Source organism: Mirounga angustirostris, unplaced genomic scaffold (assembly GCF_029215605.1).
Source record: "Mirounga angustirostris isolate CCGP_5_RB_7025 unplaced genomic scaffold, mMirAng1.0.hap1 SCAF_1, whole genome shotgun sequence".
In the NCBI taxonomy this organism is placed as follows: Eukaryota; Metazoa; Chordata; class Mammalia; order Carnivora; family Phocidae; genus Mirounga; species Mirounga angustirostris.
The window spans coordinates 198715656-198728620 of record NW_026991709.1 but is presented as its reverse complement, the minus strand read 5'-3'; the positions used below and the strand labels follow the sequence as shown (position 1 = coordinate 198728620).

At 54.3% G+C, this 12965-nt stretch overlaps 1 protein-coding gene across 6 annotated transcripts in view; it reads right to left on the bottom strand.

The window, feature by feature from the left end:
• PFKFB4 (6-phosphofructo-2-kinase/fructose-2,6-biphosphatase 4) overlaps positions 1 to 12965 on the bottom strand; it is a 35107-nt gene that overhangs the window by 13725 nt on the left and 8417 nt on the right. For 4 of the 6 annotated variants that reach the window (XM_045862488.3, XM_045862487.3, XM_064596539.1 and 1 more), the window contains exons 2-9: positions 12351 to 12467; positions 12109 to 12205; positions 6987 to 7053; positions 4514 to 4588; positions 4098 to 4154; positions 3248 to 3369; positions 830 to 1037; positions 35 to 181 (exon numbers count right to left, since the gene is read on the bottom strand). In XM_045862488.3, coding sequence (XP_045718444.1) covers positions 35 to 181; positions 830 to 1037; positions 3248 to 3369; positions 4098 to 4154; positions 4514 to 4588; positions 6987 to 7053; positions 12109 to 12205; positions 12351 to 12467 — 890 coding nt within the window. Of the gene's footprint in view, positions 1 to 34; positions 182 to 829; positions 1038 to 3247; positions 3423 to 4097; positions 4155 to 4513; positions 4589 to 6986; positions 7054 to 12108; positions 12206 to 12350; positions 12468 to 12965 lie in introns of those variants that run through there. The other 2 variants (XM_064596548.1, XM_064596544.1) reach the window with 2 other exon arrangements.

Genomic DNA, 12965 nt, shown 5'->3' with positions numbered 1-12965 from the left:
GGCACTGGGAGGACAGCAAAGGGCAGGTGATTACCGCATCGATCTCGTTGAGGACCTTCCACTGCTCATAAGGCACACCCAGGGCCTCGGCTGTCTGGATGGTCCTCTTCATCTGGCTCGTCCAGACCTTTAGGTCCTTGATGTTCTGATCATGGATGAACTGGGCCAGACTCCTGGCAAACTGAAATGCATCAGAAGCAAGTTCAGACCCACAGATCCAAGGCGGCCCTCAAAGGACCATGAAGCCACAGGGCACAATGGCGTCATGCCCACCCAGCCTCAGAACACAGAGAACTGACCTCTTGAGAACACCCACACCCTCAAGTGCTATCCTTATGCATTCTCTCCAGACCCTCCGTGCAGTTCCAGTTGTGGATCATTATGTCCCCTGCCGTGGCCCACCTCCCGACCATGTGTCCTGGACCATGTGACCTCCCTACAGAGGCCTGAGTATCTCCCCCGGACTGTGGTGCAGCCATCAGCTGCATTGCAGGGACTTGGGTCATTCCCATAATGGCATGCCTCTCCAGGGAAAGGGGCTCAGCTGGTGACAGCTCACATGGAAGCCAGAGATCCAAGCGTGGTGCTTGGTGACTTTCCCTACATGACAGGAACATTCCAGACTGAATGAAGGTCATCCACCTTGATTACACATGAGCTGTAAGAGCTGGAGTCAGGTCCATTGGACACATGCATACATGTACTCAGCTGCCCAGAAGTACCAATGCACAGCTCCCCTCACCACCCCCGAGCACGCCAGCGCGCGTGCATGCACGCGCGCGCGCACACACACACACACACACACACACACACACACACACACACTGACCTCCCTGCCCCGGGGGGACAGTCCCGGGTCCCCGCCAATCCGGCCCTTGAGATTGAGCTCACTTTCCCCGTGCCGGCAGAGGTAGATCGAGCGGGGGGTCACGTGGATGTTCATGAGGTAATACACGATGCGGCTCTGGATGTGATCAGCCACCCGGTTCACCACATAGCTCTGTCCCACGTCCATGATCTTGATGTAGGACAGATCCCTTTCCAGAGAGAAGGTTGAGAGAGAGAGGTGTGAGTGCGACTGGGCCCCCAAGGGCTCATCCTGCCACCATCGGAAGTGGCCACAGAGCTGTGCATTTCGGACCACTGGGCTTGAGATCACAACACATGGACAGGCAGCTGGTGTGCAAGTGACAGAGGTAAGGACGGAGCAACACAACACGTGGGACAGCCAGACAGACCCTGTGAGAGGTGCTCAACACTTGTCGTGTTTCCAAAAGGTGACATCCAAAAGGTCAGTCATATACATTGTGACTTCCACTGCTGCTCTGTGGCCCCCGGACCCCGCGTGCCTACCTCTGAGCTCTCAACGCACAGTCTGTAAGGTGAATAAGAGATGGTTTTTTCCAGGACTGACCTGGGGGCAGCTGGCAAACGCTCTTCGCCTCCGCTCCCCTTGCCAGCCACCCCTGGACCTGCCTTTCCTTCCCCCAATAAACCCCGCCCCTGTACCCCAGCTCAGCCACTTCCCTTGCTCGCTCGGGCTGTGGAGCAGGGCAGTTGGGAGAACACACTCTGTCTGCTCTGTCTGCTGGGTGCTGGGGAGGCAGCATGAGTAAAGGCGGGGTTTCTCAGGCATCGTGCTCTGGGCTGGAGCAGGGAGGCCCCCTGAAGGTTCTCATCTGAGTTCTCACTGTCTGGCCGAGGGCCTGGGTTTAGGTTTAGGGTTGTTACGTGGACACCAATAAAAACAGTAGCAACGTTAACTGAGGAATCAAACAGGAGCTGTTCCAGTTAAGCCTCTCTCGTGCGCTCACATCACAGAACCACGAGAACCACTGTGCTGGGGTGACTGGAGAAACACGAAAAACCACCGGGGCCCAGGCAGTGGGTGCTGACTGGCTGGGGCTGGCCACAGAGCCCGGCCAAGGAGACTCAGCCAGAGGAGGAGTTCCTACTGGAGTTCCAGTAGGAACTATTCTGTAAAGACCCCCAGAAATCATCCCTCTTACAGGTGCTTGTTCCCCTTGGTTTGTACGCATTAGATGTTCTCATGTGATTATACAGGACCCTACGCCCAAGTTTATATTCCAGACTTTCACTTAATGCTACATAACTCACCCTGTCCCCTGTGTCTTGGCTATGATCTGTGACCATGCAATACTTTACCACGGGGCCACAGTGTTACTTACTTAACCACTGCCCCCACTTATGCTGTTATACAGAAGTTGGCAAACTATAGCCAAAAAGTCAAATTCGGCCCGCAGCCTGTTGTTGTAAATAAAGTTTTATTGGAACGCAGTCATGCCCATTTATTGACATATTGTCTATGTTTCCTTTGCACCACAATGGCAGAGTTAAATAGCTCAACAGAGACTGTATGCCCCCCAAAATATTTGCTACCTGACCCTTCACAGATAAAGTTTGCTACTGTAAGAGCCTCAGCTGATGCCCCTTGTGGGCCTAAAGCCCCCTCCCCACCCAACACTTACTCCTGCTGGGTCTGCCATTCCAGAAGGAGGCAGTGGGGCTTATCAGCACAAGCCACTGTCAGCTGTAAGCAGGATCTGGGCACTCCGTCCCCCCCCCCCCCCCCCCAGTCTCAAAACACAGACTGCGCACTTAAAGAACGCATAATGTTTGCAAATGCCTTGCGGGAAGACTCTCCACATAGAAATTAGGCTTGAGGGCATCCGGGTGGCTCAGTTGGTTAAGCGACTGCCTTCGGCTCAGGTCATGATCCTGGAGTCCCGGGATCGAGTCCCGCATCGGGCTCCCTGCTCAGCGGGGAGCCTGCTTCTCCCTCTGACCCTACCCCCTCTCATGCTCTCTGTCTCTCATTCTCTCTCTCTCAAATAAATAAATAAAATCTTTAAAAAAAAAAAAGAAATTAGGCTTGATTTCATAAGGGAATAGCAGAAAATTCTGCTCTTTCTTCCTTTCTTCCTCCCTCTCTCCCTCCCTCCCTCCCTCCCTTCCATTCTAGTAAGCTCTATGCAATGCAGGGTCATTGAGACACATGGAAAAACAGAAAACTCTGACTTGCAGAGCCCCAGATAAGGTAATAGGGGTTCTGCAAGTCACCTCTGGCTCACAATTTCTGCCCAAAGGAAAGAAACAAGGCCAGACCATCTCTGCCTGTGGGGGTGGTCACTCAGCCACCACCCCGGCGAGTCACAAGGAGGCAGCTGAGCAGGACCCCCACCACCCACCCATCATAGCTGCAGAACATGGTGCTCTCCTCACTCACCTGTCCAGGTCCTCATCCAGCGACTCATACGAATTCTCATAGCACTCAATGCGCCGCATGAAATCTTCCGTGGCCTCGTCACTACCGTGGTTCACATAGTCAGGGCTGCCCAGTTTCACTTGCTGCCGGACCAGGCACAGAGCAAGGACACATCAGGCTTGGAGGCCAGGCAGGGCTAGAGACCAAGGAGGATGCTGGGCAGGGGGCGAGGGGAGGCTGAGCCAGAGGCCAGGACAAGGCTGGGGGCATGAGGCTGGCAGCCGATCCCTGGAGACTGGTTCCATTAGAAGGAGTCCAGCAGTTCCCTGGTCTTAGTTCCAACACCAGTGCCAACAGAGTATTACTGGGCGGCCTAAGATAGGAGTCCTCATCTTTGTGGCACAGGGGGATGTGAGGCCAGAGGGGCAAAGGGCCCGGAAGCCCCTTCCCAGCTGAACCATCTCCCCCAACCCACATGTTCATTCCTTGGATAAACAGGGGGCAGGGGAGAGAGGTCAAATCTCTTTCGCTTTCAAAATATAAACATCACTTCCTACCCCCACCCCCTACCTCCAGAGGCTGAAGCTCCTCTCTCACTGTCCAGGGAATGATGAGGGGGAAAGGGAGGGGAAGGTAAGAGGAGGGAGCAAGAGTGAATGCCCCCCAGCTACACGGCCCTCCACACAAGTGGTGCTCAGGAGTCTCCGATCACCTGACCTGGTGTTGCACTGCCTTCCCTCCCCGCCCCCAATGTTCAAGAAGCTCAAATCGAGGCCGGCCTAGGCACTGGCCCAAACCCGGAGACAGACCTCACTGTCACATGCCACCTCAGCTGTATTATTGCCCCCACAAGGTCAGAGACACCACTCACCACAATGTTAGCAGCTATGACCTCAGGATCCACACAGATGGACTCCACAAAAAAGGTCTTCGGCAAGGACAAGGGCCGGCAGAAGGGAAGGAATCATAGACACATTCAGGGTCCTGGGCCTGGCTCCATGGAGCTCCCACCTCCCTGATGGCCAGGTTGACCCCAGGCCCTACTTCTGGGGGTGGGGACAGGGTCGAGAAGCCCCCAACCAAACTAGGTGCCACCCTATCCAGGACCCTCCCATGAGATGCCCACCTCCCCGAAAAGAAAACCCCAGACAGAGAGGAAATAGCAACTCCTGTATCCCACATCCACTCTGGAGCCCACCTGCCTGACACCCATGCACATCAGGAGGCTGTGAGGAGGGTTCACACGTGCCACAGCCCGACTGAGGAAGTGAACCAAAGATGCCTCACCTTGTAGCCATTCTGTTCCCCAAAATTAAAGATGGTCGCCCTCCGCTCTCGGGTGGTATTCGTTGCATCAAAGACCTAGGACCAAACCAGGGTTCACTCGGACTCTGGCCCTGGAGCAGCGGGGAGGCCAGCCGACAGCAGCTGCACAGGGACCAGATTTCTCATGGGGACCAGCTGGTGCCCAGGCCACCCGCCTGGCCGGTCTCCTTTAGACCTGCGAGGCCCGGGCCGGGCCCCTCCTTCCTTGAGGAACACACCTCAAGGAAGCTGGGAGGAATGGGTGCCTGTGTTCCCAGCAGGTACTCAGTCTGTGCTTGGCCAACAGGACTTCCTGTAAAACCAGTTAAACATGGAGTGCAGAACCCCTGTTTACTTCCACTCCATCCCGAGACTCCATGAAGATGGGAAAAGAAGAATAGAGAGAACGGAAGAGGAGATGTCAACTCGGAGAGACGGAGCAAACCAAACATAAGCCCCCAGCCAGCACGGCACAGCCACCTGTGCAGAACGGGGAGCATCAGGAATGGGACCCAGTTGTCTCAGAGAAAAGGAACAAGGGTGCAGAGGAAAAGGGGGGACTGCCTGGCGGTGCAACTAAGAGCAGGTGGAGCCCCAGGCCCTCTCCCTGCCTCATCTGGCCAGGCTGACTCGCCTGGGGCTCCTCATGAACCACCTGGGGCCTGTCCATGTGCCCTCAGGGGTGACCCACTCACCTGCATGTCTAAAAGCAGCTTTTAGAGCACCACTTTTTTAAAAGGGCATCCAACCAGGGCTCATGGGCTGCTTCAACAAAACCCCAAATGTGAAAAACAGACTACATAAAAAAGAATAAAGGAACTTTGAGAAAATGAAGACAGGGCAGAGAACAGAAAGATATGTCAAAAAAAAAAAATGTTATCTAAAGAGAGATACAAAATACTGTAGTAACCCCGAAACAGAAACAGAGTTCTAAAAAACTGGAACATTCAGCGATCAGAAATTTAGAATTTAGAAATTAAAATATGATCACAGAAATTCTTTAAAAATTCAACCGAATGCTTGTACGATAATGTTGAGATAGTCTCCCTGAAAATAGAACACAAGTGACAGAGATAGGCAATCAGGAGGGGAAAAAAAGATATAATTAGGGCTCAAGCCCAGCATGAAACCCCCAGGAGTTCTAGAAAAAGCAGCTCAGAAAAATGGGAGTGGAGCAGAGAATCAATTGTCAGAAACTGGTGGGGGTGGCTTATCAAAGTAATAACAGATGACAGGTTCCCTGACCTGTTAGAAAAGAGTTTCTCATTGGAGACGGCCACCCCAGGACCCACCATGGCGAAGACCCACCACAAGGCCCTAAAGTTCTCCCCGGAGAAAACGGCATGAGCAGCCCCAGTTCCCTCCAAGAGATGAAACTTTTGGGAAGACCGGCAAATCAGAATGCCATCCGACTTTTCCCACAGCTACTCTAGAAGCCATACTACAACAGAGCGATGTTGTGGAAATTCTAAAGGAAAAATACTTCCCACCTAAACCCAACCATCAAATATGAGGATCAAAAAAGACAGTTCCAGAGGGGCGCCTGGGTGGCTCAGTTGGTTAAGCAACTGCCTTCGGCTCGGGTCATGATCCTGGAGTCCCGGGATGGAGTCCCGCATTGGGCTCCCTGCTCGGCGGGGAGTCTGCTTCTCCCTCTGACCCTCCTCCCTCTCATGCTCTCTGTCTCTCATTCTCTCTCTCGCAAATAAATAAAAAATTAAAAAAAAAAAAAAAAAAGTTCCAGACACACAAGATCTCATGCGAGGTGATTCCCAAGTACCTTCCTCAGGAAGCTCCTGGAGCATGTGCTCCCACTAAACAAGTCAGTAAACCAAGGAAAAAGAAGACATGGGGTCTGACAGCAAGGCTTCAACTGGGGAATCAGGAGGAGGGAACTCCAGAGACCCAGAAGGTGACTGATCCAGATGGGGCTGGGGGATTATGAGCTGCAGGAAGCACGCCTCCAAGAGGAAAAAGGAAGGAAAAAGCAGCTCCTGTGTTTGACTGCATAGGGGGAGGGGGGGGCCTTTCCCATAGACACCCTTGCTCAACCTTGTCCCACGCATCCATCTGACAGGAGGGGCCAACACGTCGTTGGAATTCCATTACCCAGGATTCAGCGGGTTCCTGGAACAGCCACTACATGTGAGGCGGGATTCTCCCCAGCCCAGGAGAAATCACATTGGCTAAAGACTTAGGTAACAGATACCACATGTGGTGACTGACAATGTGAGCGTTCAGAAGGAAGTCCTACTGGGTCAAATGCAACCACAAGCCCAGAGGGAAATACCCAGCCCACATCCAGCCTCTGGCTTCCTCCTATATACTGGCTGTGGACTTCCTCCCAAGGCTCTGCACACCCTCCCTTCCCTGCCAGACACCTGATGAGCAAAGGGCTAGATGTAGCTAGGCTCCCACATGCCACTCCCAGAAGTCGCAGGGATGTCTCACTCACCGCCACGTGGCCCCCCTCCTCACTGAGAAACCGCCGGACATCACGGAGGGCAGCCAGGGCACATTGCCTTCAGAAGAGAAAACACAGGGTCAGCCCCGCTCCCCACCCTGGCCCTCCAGGAGGGCCACAGATCGGAGACACATCCTACCCCAGACCGGAGAGGGCCCAGTCCCTGGGGTCCCTTCTCTTCTCAAGGGCTCTCTTTCCTTGAGGTCATTTTAGGGCTGTGTGCTAACTCTGCTCTAAGTGGAAGGCTATGTGCTCCTGGCCACTGGGGATTTTTTTTTTTTAAGATTTTGTTAGAGATAGAGAGCGAGCGTGCGCACAAGCAGGGGGAACAGCAGGCAGAGGGAGAAGCAGACTCCCCGCCGAGCAAGGAGCCCGATGCGGGGCTCGATCCCAGGACCCTGGGATCACGACCTGAGCTGAAGGCAGACACTTAACCGACTGAGCCACCCAGGTGCCCCTGGGAATATTTTTTAAAATACCACTCTTCTGCACTTTCTCTTCTCATCTCATTGTATACAAATCCAGGCTGCCATTTTGCCATATTCATGATTTCTAATTGTCATGCATTTCCCATAATTATCGAAATAAGCACTTTTATTATTTATTTATTTATTTAGGATTTTATTTATTCACTTGAGAGAGAGAGACAGCACAAGCGGAGGGGAGGGGCAGAAGGAAATGGAGAAGCAGACAGAAGCTGAGCAGGGAGCCCGATGCAGGACTCGATCCCAGGACCCTGAGATCATGACCTGAGCCGAAGGCAGACACTTAACCGACTGAGCCACCCAGGCGCCCCAAAATAAGCACTTTTAAAACCAGACGTTTCCTTGTGTGTGAGTGTTGGGGGCTGGTGGCAGGGAGAGAAAAGACACTGTTGAGGCCCCCAGGGCGACATTACACTTAATATTCCATTTGCTTTCCTGGAAAGAGAACCTGTGAAACTATCCCTTCTGGAGGAGGGTGCTGTGCCTCTGTCTCTTGCACCCATGTCCACAGACCCTCCAGAAGGTGAAAACTTCCCCAGGACTGACCACTGACTATAATGCCTTCAGAATATCTCAGCCTTTTGGTTTATTGCTGCAAAATGGGCTGCTGTATCTAAGGATCTTACTCATTGTATCCCTTTCTCCTCTAAGGTCTGGAGACAAATAGATCACTCTGGTCTTTCATCTATTACCTGCACTTTTTTTTTTTTTAAGACTTTATTTATTTATTTGACAGAGAGAGACACAGCGAGAGAGGGAACACAAGCAGGGGGAGTGGGAGAGGGAGAAGCAGTCTCCCCATGGAGCAGGGAGCCCGATATGGGGCTCGATCCCAGGACCCTGGGATCATGACCTGAGCCGAAGGCAGACGCTGAATGACTGAGCCACCCAGGTGGCCCTTACCTGCACTTTCTTGATGCAAGAGTAAAGTTAGATCTTCTTCCATTTGTTTGATCTTCGGATTTGGTGTGTAAACCCCAGCGCGTCCAAGGGCAAGGCTGCCGGGCCTTCCACTGGCCGGGCCACCGCACCCAAACATGGAGGCGCAGGCCAGGCAAAGCAGGGGGCGGCCAACTGGGGTCAGGGGCAAATCGGTGGCAGAGCTGGGTCTGCGTCCCTGGAAGGAGCTCTGCTCCTATGCCTCTGTGACCTTTCTGCGCCCCGGTGGGTCTTTCGGTTAAAACTTTAAAGAGCTTTCCTCTGCCCAAAACCCCTGAATTCCGAGAGTCCGGGGAACTGGCATGGCCAGAGACATGTCTGGCCAGCCGCACGAGCGCTCCACGTCCTGGGCTAAGACCAGTGGGTTGCTCCAGCTGAGGCAGCACTGGCTAAGAGGGATCTCAGGGCTCCAGCGGAGACGTGGGATGAGCAGCCCGGGAGCCCGAGCGTTTGGGGGTGTGGGTGTGAAGCGGGGGCAGGCGTGTGGGACTGAGCCCTTCACCTGTGCAGACCGGTGCTAACTCCAGTTGGACCGTGTCAGAACTGGCCTGAATGGAACTGTTAGCTGCACGTGCACGTGCCCACGGGCCGGCCTGTGGGCTTGTGTGCGGTAGGAGACCAAGCGTGCAAGCATGAATGCGCCTGATGGCGTATGTGTACATGTGACCTGCACGTGCGCACATGACCCCGCATGCCCTTTCCTGGACCTTCCACTGTGCCCGGTGTCAGGGACAAACACCAACGCTGTGTAGCTCCAGGGACCTCAACAATGTGTGGTCACCCAGGGCTCTGGGAAACTTAGCCTTCTCTTCTCAGGCTTCCCATTTTATTATTATCATTTTTTTAAGATTTTATTTATTTAGGGGCGCCTGGGTGGCTCAGTTGGTTGAGCGACTGCCTTCGGCTCAGGTCATGATCCCAGGGTCCTGGGATCGAGTCCCACATCGGGCTCCCGGCTCGGCAGGAGGCCTGCTTCTCCCTCTCCCACTCCCCCTGCTTGTGTTCCTGCTCTCGCTGTCTCTGTCTCTGTCAAATAAATAAATAAAATCTTTAAAAAAAAAAAAAAGATTTTACTTATTTATTTGAGACAGAGAGAATGAGAGACAGCATGAGAGGGAGGAAGGTCAGAGGGAGAAGCAGACTCCCTGCCGAACAGGAAGCCCGATGCGGGACTCGATCCCGGGACTCCAGGATCATGACCTGCGCCGAAGGCAGTCGCTTAACCAACTGAGCCACCCAGGCGCCCTGGCTTGTCTTTTTTTTAAAAGATTTCATTTATGTATTTGTGAGAGAGAGAGCACACGCTGGGGAGGGGCAGAGAGAGAGGGAGAAGCAGACTCCTCGCTGAGCAGGGAGCCCCATGCGGGACTCGATCCCGGGACTCCAGGACCATGACCTGAGCCGAAGGCAGTCGCTTAACCAACTGAGCCACCCAGGCGCCCAGTCTTCCCATTTTAAAAAGTCTGATCCTTCTATGTTGTCAATTACCTGTGGGACCTTTTGGGCTGGTCATTGGGAAATGGTCCTGAAGCCCAGGGGCCAGAGCCAGCCTTTAGGTTCAGGAGGGAGGGTTTCGGGCGCCTGGGTGGCTCAGTCGTTAAGCGTCTGCCTTCAGCTCAGGTCATGATCCCAGGATCCTGGGATCGAGCCCCGCATCGGGCTCCCTGCTCGGCAGGAAGCCTGCTTCTCCCTCATCCGCTCCCCCTGCTTGTGTTCCTGCTCTCGCTCTCTCTCTCTCTGTGAAATAAATAAATAAAATCTTTAAAAAAAAAAAAAAAAGGGAGGGAGGGTTTCTAGGAATAGCCAGAGGGCGTGCCTGCAGACAGGCCCCCATAAACCTGCCCCCAGCTTCTCCTGCTGGGGCCCTGTTCCAGCTGGGCCACCCTGGACTAGCTCCCCAACCTCTCCAAGTCGGGGTTTCCCCATCTGAGTTAATCTCAATACTCCTACCTTCGACGGGAGGCCTGAGCAGATTTACTGGTGGGCCCTGGGAGGGCCAGCTCCCTTATTCGTCCCACAAACACTTTGGGTTCAGACAGGCCTGGCTTCAAATTCAAACCGTGCGTGATCCTACGCAGCTGTTACCATCACTTCCAGACCTTGGCTCCGCATCTGGGGGAGTGAGGTGATACCACCGGCCGCACGCAGGGGAGAGAAATAAGCTGGTCGGTGCCCACAGCTTGAGACTGTTACAGAATTTGCACGGGATACAGCCTCTGACCTACTAACCGGGTAACACTAGAAAGATGGACACAACGGTTTTTAGTGGTATGGGCTTAGGTTCAAGTCTGGGCTCTAGGAAGGAACTTGTTGTCTTGCGTGAGACTCCTGAACCTCAGTTTCCTCACCCGTAAAATGGGGAGGAGGAGTGACAACGGGCAGCATGCACCCAACACACAGCAGGAGTTCAAATATCAGTCCCCTCCCTTTTGTCTGGGTCACCAGAGGGTCCAGCCTCCAGTTTTACCCACAATTCGGCCACAGGCCTGAACATCAGACTCCCCTGCCCTTCCTTGGTGCTGGGGCAGCCTGGCTGAGAGCCCACGCTGGGGAAGGGCCAAGCCCCACAGTGGGGAGCTCTTGCCCCCTGGTGGCCAGAGATGGAGCAGACAGCCTAGTATCCAGGCCTGGGCAACAACCCAGGAGCTTCTGGCCTGGATGGAGCTCCACTTGATTTGGGGAGGTCACTAGAGCTGGGCCAACCTCTGCTAAACGCCCTACCACAGTGGCTGGACGCAGAGCAAGGGCAAGGAAGCTTCTTGATCCCTCAGCTGATACCTGCCCAAAAGAGCACAGATCCTCAGACCACCAGTTGTTCTTGGTTCAAGTCTGAATGGGGCAGGGAGGGCAAGAGGTAGGGTATCATATGCAAATTCATGAATGAGAACAGGAGGGTGAAGTCTGAGCTACATGAAAGCAAAGCCAAGGCCTGTCCTACCTGTGCCAAGAACATGCCAAGCACATGCCAAACATCCTCCAAATTTATCCGGGGGCAAGGAAAGGAAGGGTGCGGTTCTGGGTCCAATCCTTCTAGCTTTGTGAGAAGGTGCCAGGAGGTAGTCCCTCTCCCACTCTGCCCCATCCCAGAGGCCTGTGTCCCTGCACCCACTGGGCTCCCCTCCTTACCAGAGGCCATGCCCATGGAGGGCCTGGGGTAAGCAAGTGAGAGGTCTCTTCAGCGGCCCATGACCTGCCCTGGCTAGGTCTCCTCCATCTCTCTGAAGCCCCATCTTCCCCTCCCATAGGATGTCCTTATTAAGGGTTCATGAATCCCAGGGCAGAGCCAGCCACCAAGAGGCCATACACCTGGGGTGCCTGGGTGGCTCAGTCGGTTAAGTGTCTGCCTTCGGCTCGGGTCATGATCTCAGAGTCCTGGGATCGAGCCCCAAGTCAGGCTCCTTGCTCAGCAGGGCTTCTCCTTCTCCCTCTGCCCCCTCCCACTGCTCATGCTATCTCTCTTTCTCTCTCTGTCTCAAATAAATAAATAAAATCTTTAAAAAAGGGGGGGGCCCTACACCCTCTCCCGTTGTCCCCATATCCAACACATCCCCAACCCCACCACATCCTGAGAGGTCAGGAGACCAGCCCTGTCACAGGCAAAGCAAGGCCAGGGCTCAGGAGCAGCTGGGCACCTGGGCTCCAGGGTCTTCTCTGTAAACACACATAATCACACACATACACATACTCACTTCCTGATTTTTAGGCCCTCTTCGTTGTCTGGAAGGAAGAACTCGAAAGACTTGTATGTCTTGACCATGTCCCGGCGATACTGGCCTACGTTGAATTCTGGGGGAAAGAAAGGCTCAGCTTTCACACAGCATCAGCCCTCCCCAGTTCTTGACCTTGACCCACCCCAGGCCAGCCTTCTCTCTTCCCCTCCCCTCCCCCACAAAGCCCCAAGGCCCCCTTGGAATCCGAGGCCAAGTCTCACCGCGAGTGGGCACGCCAATCCAGTTCAGGTAGCGAGTCAGCTTCTTAGAGATGTAGGTCTTGCCCCTAGCAGGCAGGCCTACCATGACAATGAGCGTTGGGCAGTTGGTCATGCAAACTGAAAGGCAAGGAGGCCATGTCAGATAAGGGCTGGGACGCCTTCCAGTGTGACCCCCTCTGCTCCCCGCACAGGGTATCAGACGGGCCTTCCAGGCCTCCTGGCCTCAGACCCTGGTCTCGAGCCACCACCAGCATAACTCCGCTGCCCAGGCTTGTCCGAGCTCCAGCAGCTGCGGATGATCTCATCAGCCCCTTATCCTGATGGGTGCCTCGGATATAAAGCTGGACCCGCCCCGCCCCTGAATGAACAGGCCAGACAGAGCCAAAGCCCAGGAGATAGTCAACGCCCACCTGTCATCCGGGAATCCACACCCTGCCCGCACAGCCTTTCAGCATTCCTGCTAGCACAGTTCCACTGCTTACCCTCCCTGCTGGGAATTTTGCCTCATCCAGTACAAAGCCCAGCTCAAAAGCTGCTTCTTCAGTGAGACCTTCTTCCCAGCCACCTCCGTGCTACCCTGGCACACTCCCTCCATCCTGATCACCTCACCCATGA